This window comes from Phascolarctos cinereus, unplaced genomic scaffold (assembly GCF_003287225.1).
Source record: "Phascolarctos cinereus isolate Bilbo 61053 unplaced genomic scaffold, phaCin_HiC Scaffold_5;HRSCAF=322, whole genome shotgun sequence".
In the NCBI taxonomy this organism is placed as follows: Eukaryota; Metazoa; Chordata; class Mammalia; order Diprotodontia; family Phascolarctidae; genus Phascolarctos; species Phascolarctos cinereus.
Window position 1 is genome coordinate 343,734,130 of NW_027555958.1, and position 18,703 is coordinate 343,752,832.

The following is an 18,703-nucleotide window of genomic DNA, read 5'->3' on the forward strand; positions in this document are numbered from 1 at the left end:
ATTTACAAACAAGCCCAAAAAAAAGGTTTGCCATAGATTTTGCATTTAACTTTGCTCCATTTACTACCACAAAATCTGCATAAAGGGTGAGATGTACTGTGGAACATTGCCCCTTCCCCAGAAGAGACTTTTTAACCTTATGTTTCACAAACGGGTTATACTGTTGTGGTTGATCATTCTGAATTTTTTTCCCTTTTTTATTCCTTCCTCATGAGAACCAAGAAAGCTATTATTACAATTACAAATATTGTTTCAGTTTGTGACTTTGTGTGACAGATGGCTAAGATTATTTTATTAGTTCTCTGATTGACCCGATTTCAACCAAAAAAAGTAAAGCTTGGTGGGCAATTATGATAGCTGTTAAGGCAGCTGTCACTTCTGGTAATTTGACCTTAACTGTTTTTCTTTTCCCCAAATGTTTTTCTAAGCAGCTGTAAAACAAAACATCAGAGAGTTTGTAAAAACTTGAAGTGTCATAAATATGGCCTTTTTCTGGGATAGAGGAAACTTATAATCTAGATATATTGGTGAAAAGTATATATATGAAAGATGAGAATATACTATTTCCTATATAAAATATAAGAAAATATGTGTGTATACATATATTTTTATATGCATGTATATTAACATTTTTTGCTCTCTAGAGACTCCTTCATTGCTGTTGTAGGAAAACTCTGTTGGGGTTCTCGGGGGATAAACCAATAGAGACACAAATTGGTGAAGCATTTTGAAATCTGATATAGCCATTGGTGTGGTGAATGAAACTATATTAATTCTCTGGAAAGTTTCAGCCTAAAATGTATGAAGAGTACAAAAATAGTGGCACTTCCAGCAAACAGCATAGTTTTTGAAAATATTGCATAAAATGAGGCTAAATCTACTCTGTGGGAAAAATTATGAGACAACAACTTGATGGGACGTTTTTTTTTCTTGCTGACTTTACTTGTCCAGTGTTGGAAGTGTCCACATTAAAAATAACTTTTTGTTACTATTTCAGGCATCAGTCTAGTATGGGTAATAGTTGAAATCCTAGAGAATAAACCAATTACTCAAATGATTGGAATAATATTTGTTGATAATCCACTGTATTGAGAGAACAGGTAGAAATTATGAAATTGAGACTACTAATAAATCACTGGGTCATGCGCATGTGTAATGGTCTTAAATATAGCAAATCTCTTTAAATATAACATATGGCAGTGAGTCCTTCATATTTTAAGCACTGGCACAAAATTGTTTCTTTGCTAGATTGGAAACTAGCATTATAAAATAATTAGTCAATCATGAGCTTAGATTGCAAATTAACTCCTTCTTTTTCTTCTTTTCCTTTCTATCTTGAGCAGGTTGTAAAGTTATTAAGCAACAAAAGATCACAAGCCGTTGGAATATTAATGTCAAGCCTTCATTTAGATATGAAAGACATACAGCATGGTAAGCACAGATAAATTCAGCTTTAAAGTAGCATGTCCACATGAGTAGTATCATTTTTTCACATCATTGTGTATCAACTAACCTTTCCCAATACTTCCCATAAATATTGTTGGATTATATAGTTATGTATTTCTGCTAAATGGTATTAGCTTTCTTTGCCTATGGTGGGCTTTCATCTTTTTTTTTTTACCAGATACATGTTGTGTACATGTGAGTGTGTGTGTGTGTGTGTGTGTGTGTGTGTGTGTGGTGTGTTGAACTTCAATAGCTTTAACTTGCTAAGTGCCAGATTTTCATCCTTCATCATGAGACTGTTTTAGAAAGAGAAGAAAGGAGATGGGCAGAGGAAGAGAAGAAATAATCTCACTTTTCTTTGCACTAATTAGGCAACATATAAATTATTATATTCAGTTTTGGCTTCAATGATTTCAACAGGCTACTTGGAATAATTCAGAGGAAGGAAACAAAAATTATGAAGGATCTAGAAGCCATACAGCAAGGGGAATTATTAAAGAACTAAGGATATTAGCCTGGAGAAAAGAGAGTGACTTGAAAGATTCTCATGTGGGAGAAAATATAAGGTAGATGGGACCTCAGTGGACTTGTTCTCATGTGTTTTCAAGAGTAGAATGTAAGCAGAAGGGTGGGATTTACAGGAATGCATGTTTTGACTCAGTATCAGGAAGAACTTTATAATATTTAAAGCTGTACATCAATGGGTTGGGACACCTCATGAAGCAGTGAGTTTTCCATCCCTGGAAATGTTTAAGCTAGGGCTGGATTTTATCAGGAATGTTGGGAGAGGATTCAGGCATTGGAGAGAGGACTGAACTAAATGACCTCTAATGTCCCATTTGATTCTAAAATTTTATGATATGAATTGGAAATCCTTCTGTAGAATTGAAGGAGAAATGACTCATAGTCAGCAAAGGAAAGTTATCCTTCATAACTGTGGGGAAATTTTCATAGCTTTTTATACTGGGGACCTGGCTGCATTTACCCAGTACCCAGAGATGGGCACAATGCAAGCTCCTCAGCCCTTTGCTATAGCAAGAATACATTGCTCTTTCAAACAAGCATCACAGATGGTTTCTCAGTATTACCCACTTTATGTTATTGTCGGTGATCCACAGGGAAGCAGTAATTTCATGACCTTTTGTAATTTCTTTTATATTGTTTTTTTAACTTAAATCTTTAATTGGGTTTATAAAATAGTTTCTATGTTTAGTATTAGGGTCACATTTATAAGTTCTAAAGGGTTTTTGCCTTTAATATTTTTATAATTGGCTTTTAACCTTATTTAATTCATAATCTTGCATATAAAAACTAAGCATTTCTTTGCCTATCTCTATCACATTCATGCTAAAGGATATCGGTGCACAAAGGTGAAGAGAGGAATTAAATTTATAGTCAGAAAGTCCCTTAAGCTACTCAAAGGCTCAGAATAGATTTAAAGCAGATTGGACTGTCCTGTAGAGTGCCAGCCTACCTATTAAATAAATATGGTTTCAAGTATAACACAGACTTTATAAATCATGAAAACATTTTACTGGCTTTCTAGATTACTCTGTTTTAAACATGAATTCTCTTTGCTGGACTTAAAATATTATGTGGAATAATTCATAAATAGCACAACTTGGGTATATTCTGTCAATTGATGAGTAACTCTTAATCACAATTTAAGTTTTTATTAAATTGTTTTGATGGTGAGGAGACTTCCTCAAGCTGAAACATTTAGGGTGGTAGTCATAGAGCAAGACGCCAGGGCTGGCGCCAAGAAGTACTTGGTATTTCTAAAACTGGCAGATGTAGTCCAGTTAAGTCATAGAGTGAAATCTGAAAACAATGATATGGTCCTTTCCTTCAGTCAAATATTCAACTTGGTTTGAGTTAATAATGAGAACCTTATGAACAAAGGAGTCCGCCTAACATCTGTGTCTGTGGTAAAGCCAACACAAGTTCATTGAAAATTTGCTAGCTTAACATGCAACACTAACAATAACATGGCATGAACGTCAGTAGTTGATGGGGTCATACAGTATTATACTTAACCTTTATCCTATTAGAATAAGAAGTGTTTGCTCTTGTCTCTTCTAAAGCTTGCACACCACTTCTGCAGGGAATGGTTGTCTTAAAAGGCAATGGTCATTTTGGAATAGGTTTGGCTTTCTGTAAAAGAAGTACTTTTGATTTCTAGCTTGTTTGAAGCATCTTTATACATGTGAATGAAGTATGGTTCAGCTATAGCTTTTCATTTAATTTGACATCTAGAAAGCTATTCTGGGATTAAAAAATCATTGCCTCTTAGAAACAATGAATTTTAGAACTGAGGATGTTCTAAGAAATCATCTAATCAAACTCTTTCTGTTTTACCAGAGGTTCCTGTTATAGGAACTATGGAGTTGTTGTGAGAGGTTCTCAAATTCATTCGTGCATCAAGGATGGTCATTTTGTTATTATGTGATTTTACTCAAAAACTACCATGCTCATGTCTGTGTCATTAGAAAAGGGTCCTTAATATACCAAAAAAAGTTGGGAACTACTGTTTTATACCATATTTCCTCTCTCAAAGATATACACATCACTTCTTTAAAAAGCAATATAATATCAAGTCACATCCATATAATGCTTTAAGTAATAAAAAGGTGTTTTTTTTCCTAATAGCATGCTGAAAATCAACTATATGTGAAATGTTACGATGCATTTTTTTTCAGTATCCCTGAGGCAAAAACAAAAACAAAAAAGAGCTCAAAGTTAAATCAGCTATGCTAGTACCTTATCTCAATTTGCCTTATTTTGTAGAATTGTATTTGCTGGTGATATTACCTAAAAACATAGATACTCAAAACAGTAATAGCCTAATATAACATATTCTGTCGATAAACTGAATATGATTTCTATTCCACAACACCATTTATAAGGGGATATATAGTGAAAATATTCTAATTTGAAAGGGGACAATTGCCTTTGTATAGGTTTATTAATTTGGCATTGATGACAACTAGAAAGCCTTTTTGAGCCATCACTGAAGAAGGAGACATTGGCTTTGTGAGCTTGTGGAAAGAATGAGATCAGAGGATCAGGAGATACAGATTCTAATTCTGGCTTTGCCTTTAGTTGTGTGACCTGTGCAAAGCACTCTGGGTTAAGGTTCTTTATTTGTAAACTGTAGTCTTGGGATGGATTGGATCAAATAATCTTTGATTTCTTTCACCTCTAAAATTATTTGGCTAATAATGGCTAATTATTAATTAGCTAATTAATGGCTAATAATGAAGATGATGATGATGATGATGATGATGATGATGATGATGATATTTATATAGCACTTTATGGTTTGCTTGCAAGGTGCTTTACATATGCTATTTCATTTGATCCTCACAACAGCCCTGGGACAGAGGAGCTATTATTATCCCCATTTTATAGATGATGAAATTGAGGCTGAGAGATTAAGTGAATTACTCAGAATTACACAACTAGTAAGTGTTGAGGTCAAATTCGAACTCATGTCTTTGTGACTCCAGGTTCAGCTCAGTATCCACTGCTCTATCAAGATGCCTCTGGTTCAATGATTAATCCAGTGTTGGTCAGGCTGGAGTCACAGCCTTACCCTGAGCAGTTAAGTCTTTAACAAACCACAATTCGAATGTTTACAAGAAACTTAGGTGAAAGCAGAGATAAAAGAGCTTAGAGCTCAAGCTTATTTGTGTTTTTGCTGTCTCTTATTTGAGCTAGTGTGGACTTTTGCTAGTACTGTGGAATGCCATGGTTTTGTGTATTATACGGGAACTAACTGTGTGATCCTGGGCAAGTCACTTAACCCTGTTTACCCTCAGTTCCTCCTATATAAAATGAGCTAGAGAAGGAAAGCACAAACCACTCCAGTATCCTTTCCAAGAAAACCCCAAATGGGGTCACAAGAGTCAGACATAGCTGAAATGACTGAACAGCAACAAAATGGGAACATGAAAGGTAAATAAATACCATTTAAGTCTCATGGTGGTGGTTGGTTGTCCTTCATTCATTAACAGCCTTATAGGAGGCTATTAAATGTTTATTGAGATGAGTATATAGTGAATTTTCATTGTTTATAAGTATTATTTACCTAAAATGAATGAATCCTCATATACTCATATATTTACATATGTACTTGTTCAGTAGAAACTTGGTCTTTTTATTGTTATGGTTATTTTTATATTAAGGTATTTATAAAGATCTTGATATCTAAATTAATATTAACTCCCTTGGTATACACAGACCATAGGGACAGAATAGTTTTTTTAGTTGTGTTTATTTGTGCTCATAAAAAAATATATTGTTCAAGGTTATATCTTTCACCTAAAGAGCTCCTGTCTCTGTCTCTGTTTCTTTTTGTCTGTCTGTCTCCATAGATATGTATATATGTACATTTACCTATATGTGTATCTATCTATTGATGTATCTATACCTCTCTATAAATAGATATGTATCTTATACAAATATTGTAAGTAGAAGATGAGTTCGTCTGGAATTAAACATAAGGAGGCATGTGGGCTTTTTGTATTTGAGAAATTTCAAATTGCCTTTAGGGAACCCAACATTCTCCCTAGAACAAAGGCCTGTCTATTTAATATTCGTATTCTAATCAGTGTTGTGTTAAGGTTGCAAATCATGAGACGTTATAATCTTGTAAGAATTAAAAATGAGAATCACTCAGACTAGTGTAGAGACTCATGGTGTAAGCAGGCTGTAACATAAAACACAAAGGAATTACAAAGAAGAACCTGAGTTAAGAATGTCATATGATTGATAAAGAAAATTATAGGCTAGTTATAAGTGAAAATAAAGTCTGGATAGCATCTATAAACACTGGTATCCTTACAGTTTTAAGAGAAAGCATGGAAAATATACTTTGGATGGGCTTCCATGGCACACTTGTTAGGATCAAGGACAAGAGTAGCACAGGATGGATGGGCATGGGTGAGTTGTGATTTGAATCATTGGAGGGGACATGTATATTGGAAGAATGGTAGAGCCATCTGAATATTTGTAAATTTATATCTTATATAATACAAACTGGTTATGTAACAAAAATAAACACATTTATGCTGAAAAAGCACGTACTCAGATATATGGGAGGTTAGGTAATAATTTATTCATTATAGGTAAATAATATATATGAACAATGAAAATGCACCACACATTCATCTCAATAAATATTTTCTTCTTATAAACTAGGAATTTGTGATATCTCCCATGTATGTTTTTTTCATTATATGAAAGAATTGCTACCAGGCAACCCTTCTACACCTCCCTAATTAACTCATTGTCCCATTCTCCATAGCAGCCCTCCCAAACATTTTCATCTTTCCTCAAACTTCCCATAGCTCCTCTCATCTTTTCAGTGGAGGACTTTCCCTCATATTTTACTGAAAAAATTGAGACCATTCATTGCATTTGCTGAGAGCTATCTCTTCTCCCCCCGCCCCCTTCACCTTCATCTCATATCATTTAGATATCTTCCTGGATTATCTCTTACTTAAGCCTGTCTCACATGAAGAGGTAGCCCTGTTCATTACTCAGGGGAATCCTAATTGCACAAGTGATCTCGTTCTATCTCATCTCTCCCAGCATATCATCTCTATATCATTCCAGTTCTCTTACTTATCCTCAATCTCTCCCTGTTTACTGGCTACTTCCTTTCTGGCTACAAACATGTCCATGTCTCCTTTATCCTCAAACAACCCTCACTCGATCCTTTGATCCCCACTAATGATTGCCACATCTCTTTTGCCTTTTGTGACTAAACTTGAGAAGGCCATCTGTAGCCAATGCCTCCATTTCCTCTCTTCATTCTCTCTTCTTAATGCTACATTTTGGTTTCTGACCTCATCGTTCAACCATCAATCTCTAGACTTACCAATGATGTCTTAAAAGCCAAATCTGATGCATTTTTTCTTCCCCAGTCTTCCTCCTTTTTGATTTCTCCGCAGCCTTTGGCATGGTAGATCATTCTCTTCTCCTTGTGTTCCCAGTGCTTAGCACAGTGGCTGGCATTTTGTAGGCACTTAATGAATGGTTATTGACTGCCTGACTGAATATTTAAATATTATTTACTGTATTGTGAATTTGGGATGAAGATTGGGTAATATGGTAGTTCTCTAGTCATGTTCTGGATAGCCAGAATAGGAGTCAAGAAGAGGAATTAACTGATCAATTTGATGAGCTTACAGGATGGCCTTTATTTGGTCCCTTGGTTGGATAACATCCATCTTTGGTTCCTCAACCATTCTCCCTAGTATATGAAGGTTTCAGCGGAGAGCAAGTCAGGAAGTGCAATGGGAAGTGACATGATGCAGCAGTGATAGTAAAAGGTTGATACAGACTTCAGGACTAATGTGGACTCCTTGGCAATTATAGGATTCTTTCCAGGCTCTGCAAAAGATGAGCTAACTATAGCAACAGTCAGAGATTTGTCAGAAAAGCACAAGCTTGTCAGGATTTCCAGTTTTCACTGCCTGGCTGAATTCCTGAGTCTTCAACTAATGGCTGGCCCTGCTGAAAAGTGTGACTTGAACAATAGTTCCAAGCTATATTGTATTGGCTAATCCTTTGCTTTTTTTCTGTGAAGGATTGACTGTGGAAGTTTAATAAATTGAATTGTGTATTTCCTGAAACTCTTAGGTTTTAAAGCGGCCTGTGGGGCTGCCCTGTTCTGGGAGTATCTATGGGAGTGAAGCTCTGTTGCATATGTTTAATTATGTATTGCTTTGTCTCCTGTATCGATTCTATGCAAGAGTAAAATGGTATATGCAATATTGAAGGATGTTTGTTTCTGTTCCTATGGGGAGGCATCCCCATTATGCTAAGATCACTAGGGCTCAATGAAATTATACAGGTCCAGAGAAGAGATTGGGTTATCTAGACTGGAGCTGGAGAGCTGATTTTGATAGGGTGAATCTATAATAGTCCATGTTCATGATAGAGCTTATAAGTGTGGCCACTAAACAAAATATGGACTTGAGAGAGAGAAAGAGATGACTATACACTTTCTGAGAACCATAATGAGCTGGATACTTCTCTAGGACTTCCATTCAGTAGAGCAAATCATTAAGTGATGTCTAGATTAGGGAGATTACCTAGTGCCAGATCATTCTTGTTGAAGATATTAGAATACCACCTAGCAATTAAAATTATATATCTTCAACCGGGGATAAATTGATTTGATTAAGGTTGTTGTGGACCAACACGTGAGGGATGATTGGTTCACTCAGATTGTTATGGGGGACCTTATAGTTCCCCTACATGTATTTAGCTTCTCTCCAAATTCAGATACAATGACATGAAGAAAGCAAAAACAAACAAAACAAACAAAAAATCTTGAGTTTTGCCATGTTCTGTTACTCTGAGTTATTTAGACAGTGTGGCAGTGTGAGAAGTGGCTTGCTTTTCCAGTTATCCAAAATCTGTTTCCTTTTTGGGTGGAACCAAAGATTTTAGGAGGGAATATCATAAACCCAAAAGATTATATGGATACATGGGCTGAAATTGAAACTAACTGGAATGTGGAAGAGTTACTATCTCTTCAACACTCAAAATTTGTTTCCCATCTGAGGAAAGTTCAAACCACAGGGTGGCACTTTGAGTCTGGGGGACTAGGTGGGACCCTTAGAGGAGTCACCATTAAGGAAGGTGAATTATATTGTTTATAGACAACTATGAATTCTTTCTTTTTTACATGTTATAAGGGTAAAATAAAACCTATTCTGTGCCTGCTATCAATGGGCATTATTTAATTGTGAGCGCCTACATGAGGGCTGGGAACCATTGTACTCACGTTTGTGAAGACTTAGCCACAAGCTACGTTTCAGCTATATTCCTTTTATCTACCTATTTAGCTGTATTTCTCTGAGGGCAAAAATGAATCAAAGAAGTATGATTTTTGAAAGGTCTCTAAGACTGAAACAAGTTCAGAGAACCCTAGATGCTAAAGTAATGGGCCCTAGATTTACATATGTACAATTTATATTTTTAGAGGAGAGAAGGAAGAAAAAATATGTATATTGGACCCTTGCAAATAATGTTTAGTAGCTTAATACCATGGACATTTTTGTCCTGCTTTTTGTTAGTGATTTCATTTTGGCGAAGGTAGATTAAATGTCCAAAACATTTTCTTCCAATACTGAGTTGCCTGATTAATATATTTTTTCATTTCACTTTATTTTCCACTTAAAAGCATTTATATTCCTTCCCTCCCATTACCCTCCAATTAAAAGAAAAAGAAAAGCAAAACTTGTAACAAATATGAAAAGTACTGACACTCCCAATGCTTCTATGCCCACTAGCCTTTTGGTAGTGGTTCATTAGCAGTTGTTTCTGGTGATGATGAGTAAAATGAGCATCTCCACAATGATTTCTCCCCTCAAATATGACTGTAGGGATTGTGCTGGAAGTAGGTCTGTTGGTTTGGTGGGACTGCCATCCTCAAGGCCCCTCAGGTCCAGGGTTCTCAATAGTGTTACTCCAATAGCTAGAGTCTTGGGATTTATAAAACACTAGGCAGATAGATTAATTTGCTTCTGCATATCGTGTATCTAGTCTCTTCTATGGATTGATCATGCTATGACTTTTTTTAACTAATGCCAAATCATTTTATGGTTTGATTTGAGATCTGATTCTGCTCTTCTTTCACACTTTTTTCATTATTTCCTAAGATTCTTGACCTGTTGTTCCTCCAGATGAATTTCCTTATTATGTTTTCTAGCTCTATGTAGTAATTCTTTGGAGATTTCATTGTGATGACACTGAATAAGTAAATTAATTTGTGCAATATTGTCATTTTATCATGTTTTATTGTTCTGTTCATTTGCAATGAACATTCCTCCAGTTTTTAAGTCCATCTTGATTTCCATAAAGAGTGTTATAATTATATTCATGGAGTTTGTGTATGTGTCTTGGTAGATGCCTGATTAATATTTCAATCTCTTTCTTTTTTCTCTCTCTTTCCTGCAATTAAAAGCAGTAGATCTTTCCCTTGGGATGGACAATATAGTGGTGATATGCTTTTCCTTATATGTTCATTTGCCATTGCTAAATCCAGGCAGGTAGGCAGCTTATTAAATAGAGTGTTGATTCTGAAGTCAGGAAGACCTGAGTTCAAATCTGGCCTCAGACACTCACTAGCTGTGTGACCCTGGGCAAGTCATCTAACTTATCTTTGCCTTAAATCACTGGAGAAGGAAATGGTGAACCATTCCAGTACCTTTGCCAAGAAAACCTAACATGAGATTGCAAAGAGTTGGACACAACTGGAAAACCAAAGAACAACCACCATTGCCTCTATCTGTCTATTGTGTATTTTTCACCAATGTAGATTAAAATTCAGAATTGTGAATATACAAGATGTCCCAAAAGTCTAAGTTCATTTTTAAGCTACTAAAGATGAAAGATAATCTATTAAAGCTTAGAACTGCACTCACAATTTTGGGGCACCCTATATTCATACTTTTATTCTAAACCAATGGAGACTGATTTCTTATGTCTAGTCTAAACTTAAAGGATCAATTCTTAATGTCTTTATAAGCTATTAGCTCATTGGAATGCTATTTCTTGGTCATAACAAAGTAGAAAAAAATGCTTGTATTTATTCTTTGCTCCTTAAGGTTAATTATTGTTTTTTCAAAGGCCCTTCTGATGTGGTAAGAGTACCTAATGAGGATAGTAAACAAGCTGTTAGATTGAGAACAGAAGTACAGATAGCAGTCACAGTGTGTTGATCTTTGATGTACTAGGGATTTTCTTGTTATTGGAATTATATCCATCTTATTATCTCTGCTCACATAATTAATTACCTCTCTAGTTGCAGTACATCAACACTCTGGCCTGAACGTTTGCCATAGTCACATCAATGCTCTCCCAGTTTCCACTTTCCTTTTTTCCAAAATCACTGTCAAAGCAATTTTCCTAAAACAAAGATCTGATCAAGTCACCTTCCCTCTTCCCCTTGCTCAAGAAGATTTGATGACTACCTATTATCTCTTGAAGAAAATAGAAACTCCTCTGCTTATCAATGAAAGCCCTTCATAATCTGGGTCCTGCCTATTCATATCACTCCTCTTCACACATGTGCTGTGTTTCATCCAAAGTGGCCTATTTGTTGTTGCCAAAATCCAGTGTTCCATCTTCTGATTCTTTGATTACACTGTAATGCACTAAAAATCATAGAATTTAGACTTGTAAAGGAGCTTAGAGGCTACCTGGCCCAACCCATGCTTAAGGAATCTCAATTATGAGATACTGGACCTGCCATGTGGTCATCCAGCCTTTGCTTGAAGACCTGCCATGAGGGATATACTCACCACCTCCTGAAATAATATAGCCCAGTGTTAGATAGCTCTAATTGTTAGGACTTTTTTTGCCTAGCGTTGAACATAAATTTACTTCTTTGCAGCTTCTACCTATTGCTTGTGCTTCTTCCTTCTGGGACAAATAAAATAATCTATTCCTCCTTTGGGGCAGCTAGGTGGCACAGTGGATAGAGTGTCAGGCCTGGAGTCAAAAAGACTCACCTTTCAGAGTTCAAATCTGGCTTCTGACACTTACTATCTGTGTGACCCTGGACGAATCACTTAACCCCATTTGCTTTGGTTTCCTCATCTCTAAAATGAGTTTGAGAAGGAAATGGCAAACTTCTCCAGTATCTTTGCCAAGAAAACCCCAAATGGGGTCATGAAGAGTAGTGTGTGATTGAAAACAAGAGAAGGACAACAACAAAAATTCCTCCTTTATGCAATAGAACTTCAAATACTTGAACAAAGTGACCATATCTCCTCTGGTTCTTCTTTTTTCCAGGCTTCAGATCTGTAGTTCCTTCAACTGATCCTCATATGACATGGAACCAAGGCCCTTTAATATCTTAGTTGCCCTCTGGATTCCCTCCAGTTTATTTACTTTAATTCAATAGTTTAAGTTTATTGATGTGTTTGTTTTTGCATTACATTTGCAGATTACTCCTGCTTCAAGGGAGGTCTTTTATAGTAAAGCAAACAGCTAAGCAAAACTAGTAATACAGTGATCTCATCTGAAAAAGACATGTAACGTTTCGCATCTGTAGAAGTCCTACTTCTCGATTAAAAAAATACCAAAGCAAAACAGAAATTGATTTCTTTCTTCTACCCTTGTCCCATTGAAAAAGAAAAGAAAAACACATTTCTCATAGTTGAACTCGGGTCCTCCTGACTTTAGGGCCAGTGCTCTATCCACCTAGCTGCCCCCACATTTCTCATAATTGAGCAAAACATATTCCCTCATTATCTATATACAAAAATATGTGGCTCATTCTGCAAAATCCAACACCTCTGTAATGCATTGCATGTTTTATCATCGGACCTCTGGAATCATGAGTGCTCATTGCAGTGATCGTAGTTTTCACAGCATTCAGAGTTGGTTTTTCAGTGTTGTTGCTATTGTGTAAATTGTTCTACTGTTTCTGCTCATTTTCCTCTCATATAAGTCATTCCATGTTTTTGTTTAAATGATCTATTTCCTCATTTCTTACAGGACAATAGTACTCCAGTTTATTGATATTCTTCTTAAACTGTGGTGCTTTGAACTGGACACAGTACTAGAGTTGTGATTTTACCAGGGCAGCATGTAGTAGGACTTCACATCTCTCCTTATTCCCATAAACCATATATTTCAATGCAACACAAAATGCTTTAACATATATTGTTTTATTTGGTCCATATGACAAACAGTGGATTAGGTACTATTATTATCCCTGTTTTCCAGATAAAAAAACTTAGGCTAGGAGAGGTTATGACTTAGACAGGGTGACATAGTTAATAAGTGTCTGAGGCTGGATTTGAATTCAGATCTTCCTCACTCCAAGTACAAGTGCTCTATCTACCACACCAACTAAGCTGCCTTTAATGTATTGCCTTTGTATAGACACTATAATAGCCACTATATGAGTGTTTATTGCCATCCTACTTCTTTTTTCCCACATATATAGCACCCCAAATGGGATCACGAAGAGTCAGACATGACTGAAATGATTGAACAACAACAGTGTGTAATAACACAGTGTTATATATGTGTGTGTGTGTGTGTATATATATATATATATAATGTTATATATGTTTTATATATATATTATGTTATATATGTTATACACACACACACACACACACACACACGTATATTACTGCACTGTCTTTACAAATATCTCAGTTAAACTTCACAGAAAACCTGGGAGGTAAATGCTGAGGAGCTAGGTATCCTCCTAGAAGGGAGGAAACTTGATGGATTTATAATTTCATCTTTGCTATCTGAGGTTAGGCTCAGTATTTAGCAAGAGAATTAGACTTGAAATCGAAAGACCTGGCTGAGACTAACCAGCCATGAAAAGGTACACAAGTTATGTAGCCTTGAGTGAGTGAGAACAACAAATTCAAATCCTGCTTCTAACATTTGGTGACTAAGTGAACAAGGGCAAGTCATTTGACACCTGTAAGCCTTACTTTCCTCATCTTTAAAATGGGTGAAATAATAACTGTAAGACTTATTTCACAAGGTGTTGTCAGGATTAAATAAGATTATGCCAAGTACTTTGCAAAAGTTAGTGTTATATAAGTGCCAGTTCTTATTTTGGATTATTGGCACTATTATTGGTGGTATTACTAACCTCTATAAATCTCAGTTAGCTAGTCTAAAATGAGAATAATAGTCACAAAGGTCTTTTTCCACTTTTGATTCTCTCCTTTGACAAAATCACTACCCCTTCCCAGCTACAAACAAACCTGCAGAATTCCCCTGGGTTGGGGAACCTGTGGGCTCAAGGCCTGTCCTTTAGGTCCTCAAATGTGACCCTTTGAAATGTCACTTCACTTGACCTAGAAAGCCACATGTGGCCTTGAGGCTGCAAGTTCCCTAGGGCCTGCAAGGTCTTAGGATATCTGATTTGTGAGGGCTCAATTGCAACCGCATTCTTTCTGCAAGTTTCTGTTCCCTCAGTAGTCTTCCTGCCTATGCCTAGCAAACTCTCTTAGATCTATTTACTACTCAATCCCCCAAATTCTAATATTCTGTCATCCAGAATTGCTACTGAAAGTCTGTTATTTTAGACAGTTCTCCCTATATTCTTATGGAACCTATGTTCTTTTCTTTATTACAGTGATAAAAAGCCTCATTTTCTCTATGATCCAGTCTCCCCTACTCATTGGAATCACCAGCCCTCCATGGGCTTTTTCCCCTTTGCCTTCAAATATACTTTTTGCTCTTACTTTAAATGCAAAATAACCGAATAAACTTTATTGTCCAAATCTAACTCCTCAAGTTATTGTTCTATATTTCTTTTATTCACTTCTAAACATCTAGAGAACAGTCACAATTGCCTTCCTCCATCTTCCCACTACCTTCTCACTTCTGAATCCCTTGCATTCTGGTTTCTAGGCCTTGAACTTCTTTGGAACTGCTCTTTCTGAGGAGTTTCTTTTCTTCTCTACATTCTTGCCCTATCCATTCTCATTCACTCTCATGACTTTAATTCTCATCTCTGTGGGAATGACTCCCAGATCTATAGCTGTATTCCCAACCTCTCCCCTAAACTCCAAGTTTAGTTTCCAACTGGCTTCTAGACATTTCTACTTGCTCCATTCATCCTCCCAAACACAATAATTCAACCATCTTTACCTCCCATCTGTGTGCCTTTGTATTGACTTTCCTTCCTTGCTTTGAATTCACTCCTTCCTCAACTCCATCTCATAGAATACCTCTCCTCCTTCAAAATGGAGCTCAAGCACCATCTTCTACAAAAGGCTTTTCTTTCCCTGTTCCTCACCTACCGGTACTCTCCCTCCCTAACTACCTTTTATTTAACTGCTCTGTATTTATCTTCTATTATTTTCTGTGTATGCACATGTGGTTCTCCCTGAAGGTAAATTTCTTGAAAGTGAGAAGTGGAAGGTATTTCAATTTTTGTCCTGTAATCCAGTATCTAAGCAAAGTGCCTGGAGCATAATGATAGGTACTCAATAAATGCGTATTGATTGGTTCTTCTTTGTAAAAGCTGCCCAAACATCCAAATTCCAAATTTCTCTTAATGGGATCACTGTTTTCAATGTCATTGCAGAATGACATTGAATGAATCTCTTTTCCTCTCTGAATCTCTTTTCTTTGCCTCTCACATCCAATCACAATAACCCTATGGAAGTTGGTAATGCAAATATTTCTTCCATTTTACAAATGAGAGAACTGAAGTAATTTACATAGCATTATGTGACTTAGAGGTAGCATTGGCATAGGACTGTGGCCTCAGATGTAAAAAATGTTATGGTGTTGTCTCTGAATCTCATTCATAGAACAATGTTTCTTGTTCAGACTTTTCAGTCCTGTCCAACTGTTCATAACCCCTTGTAGGGTTTTCTTGGCAATGATATTGGAGTGATCTGACATTTCCTTCTCCAGCTAATTTTAGAGATGAAGAAACTGAGGCAAACAGGGATAAGTGACTTGCTCAGGGTCACACAGCTAATAATTGTCTGAGGCTGGATTTGAACTTAAGAAGATGAATCTTCCTGACTTCAGGATGGGCACTCTGTCCACTGCACCGCTTACCTGCCCTCATAGAACAATAGTTTTATGTAAATAAAAATTATGTTATGGTTCTCTAATCTTACTTTTTGTGACCATGTGTGACTGAATTAGACACTTTGATCTTTGGTTAGTTAGGGACATCATCTTAATGTGACAAGAAAGAGGCCTATTTGGTTTTACTTTTATTCGGTGAAAAAGATAGCATGCTATAGTGGTTAGAGAATAAGCTGACTTAGGTTCAAGTCTGACTTTTGACATTCTGGTTGTTTGACCTTGAGCAAGTCACTAACCCCAGCAGGACTGAAGTTATGGCAAGAACCTAAGTGATCTAAAGGGAATTCAGCAGAGGTCTTAGACTGGCCCTGATAAAAAGCTCCAGTAACTAAAGCTGGAGAGATGAGTAAATCAAAATTTATGAAGACTCTAAAGTACGGGGAAAAAAACTGAAATATGTAATCTTCATATTTTTTTCTTTGTTCTTTAGATTTCTTCTTTTTCATAATTATGGTGGTTTTAAGAACTGTTTATATATATATATATATATATATATATGTGTATATATATATGTATATATATATATTTTTTAGACCAAAAAATGTAACAAATTTTGTTGGCTATGGTTTTCATATCTCTCAAACAGAGAAATTAATTTAAGATTAGAAATTTGAGAAGGCAGATTCAAATGACCTCAGTTTAACCTTTTAATCAATTAAGGTCTTGAAATGAACTGAATCTCATGTTAACAATCTATATTTTATTAAAATTTACTTTCAGCACATTTAGTACCAAAGTATATTTTAACTCAAAGTATGCTTGTTATTTGAAGTTTATTTCAGGATGGAAGCAAAGTTCTCTTAAATCATTTTAATTTCACATATATTACTAAGTAAAAGTAAAAATGAATTATTTACAATTATATTCCCAATATTATTCTAATATTAGATAAGAACTTTGGTTGAACTTAGATTTCTTAAAACTATATTTTGACATTTTGCCTCCTACTTTGGGTATGAAAACAAATTAAATGGTTTTTTCATATCATTGTCTTTTTAATAGCAATGCTTTGTGTTTATAGGGAGCTTATTATCCCCATTTTATAAATGAGAAAACAAATTACATAGTGAGTGGTATGATCCAGACTCAAGTGTAGCTGTACAGAAATGAATAACAATGATGTTGCAAATCATTAATTATCTCAGTTTCCCATTATTTGAAGGACTGGACCCCTCCCTATGTGCTTTCAGAAGATACCATTACATTTCTACCTCAGTCTAACCCCCAACTCTTCCCAAAGCACTAGGCACTGGAACATTAGATAATAAAGATAATACACCAGTTACATAAGAGTAAGTTATCTTTCAGCGTAATTGCATTAATGACATACCATGCTATTGAATATCATGCATTTTCCTTTAGGGTCAGACTTTAATTTTCCTATTCAAAATGGAGCATAAATACAATAATGTTTGTACTTCCTCACCAAGACTTTTCAGGCAAGGATTTGTTTGTATTTTGACTAACAGATATTCAGATTCATGATGTTTTTGAAAGATATACACTAATCATATTTTGAGACCACTGAACTACATACACTTGGTCTAATAAAAGGAAATTATTTAACTTTACATCAAAACATGTTCAAAACATCATGAAATAAAGTTAAGAAATTATCTTGCTCATTCCAAATATGTCTGACTCCATTATGGTAGTTGTATGTAGTACATTTGAAATAGTGTGTTCCGTTCTGGACAATATATTGTCAGAAAGATATTTATTAGTTGGAGAACACCCAGAAGATGGTGAAAGGACTTGGGATCATGCTATATAAGGGTCAGTTCAAGTAAGAGAAGAAAAGATTAGGAGGCACATAAAAGCAGCCTTCAAATATTTGAAGTGCTCCCATTAGGAAGAATTTCCTAAAATACATTTAGTGTACTTTTATCCATTTCCAGTTTTTAAGAGTTAACAGTTTGTTTAAATGGGCTAGTTCAGAACTTCTGTGATTGTCCCCAATATTTTCTTATCTTTACCTCTTTAATTTGATATTTATTTGATTTTTGTGCTAACCCATTGACTATCTAACTATAAAAAGAGAACATATATTCAAATAACATGAGTCAAGAACCAACAGTTAGTTTTTCCTGTTAAGACACTGTCATTTTCATCTTCTATTACATTGCTCATCCATTGCCTCCCAATGCCTTTCAGCTCTTTTTAAATTAAGTATTCTTTTTTTTTTTAAAGGCAATTGGGGTTAAGTGACTTGCCCAAAGTCACACAGCTAGTAAGTGTCAAATGTTTGGTCTGAAGCCCAGTTTGAACTCAGGTCCTCTTGACTTCAGGGCCGGTGCTCTATCCACTGCACCACCTAGCTTCCCTTTAAATTAAGTATTCTTAATAGACATATACAAGGATTCTGAATAGTCTGCAAAGCAATGACTTCATTCATTTCTTGAACCAAACCATATTTTGTAGCATAATTTTCTTTGTCCTTGACTTTGCCTACCTTTACATGATATCACTAAGCAACAAAGTTATGCTTCCATTTGGAACTTTTTTTTTCAAAATTTTCACAGAATTTCTGTACTTATCCATCTTCTACAACAGATGTTGGCATATTTGATGCAGTTATATTCATGGCCATCTGTTAACTTATGTTTATTTTGAGCACTATAAAGAGAGGCTACTAAGATTCTCT

General features: G+C 35.6%; 1 protein-coding gene across 1 annotated transcript in view; it reads left to right on the forward strand.

Annotated features, from left to right (window-relative positions):
• Positions 1–18,703, forward strand: part of FMN2 (formin 2) — a 464,655-nt gene that overhangs the window by 187,696 nt on the left and 258,256 nt on the right. Inside the window, 1 exon segment of the mRNA XM_020982044.2 lies at positions 1,344–1,431. Within this exon segment, the coding sequence (XP_020837703.1) occupies positions 1,344–1,431 (88 nt within the window).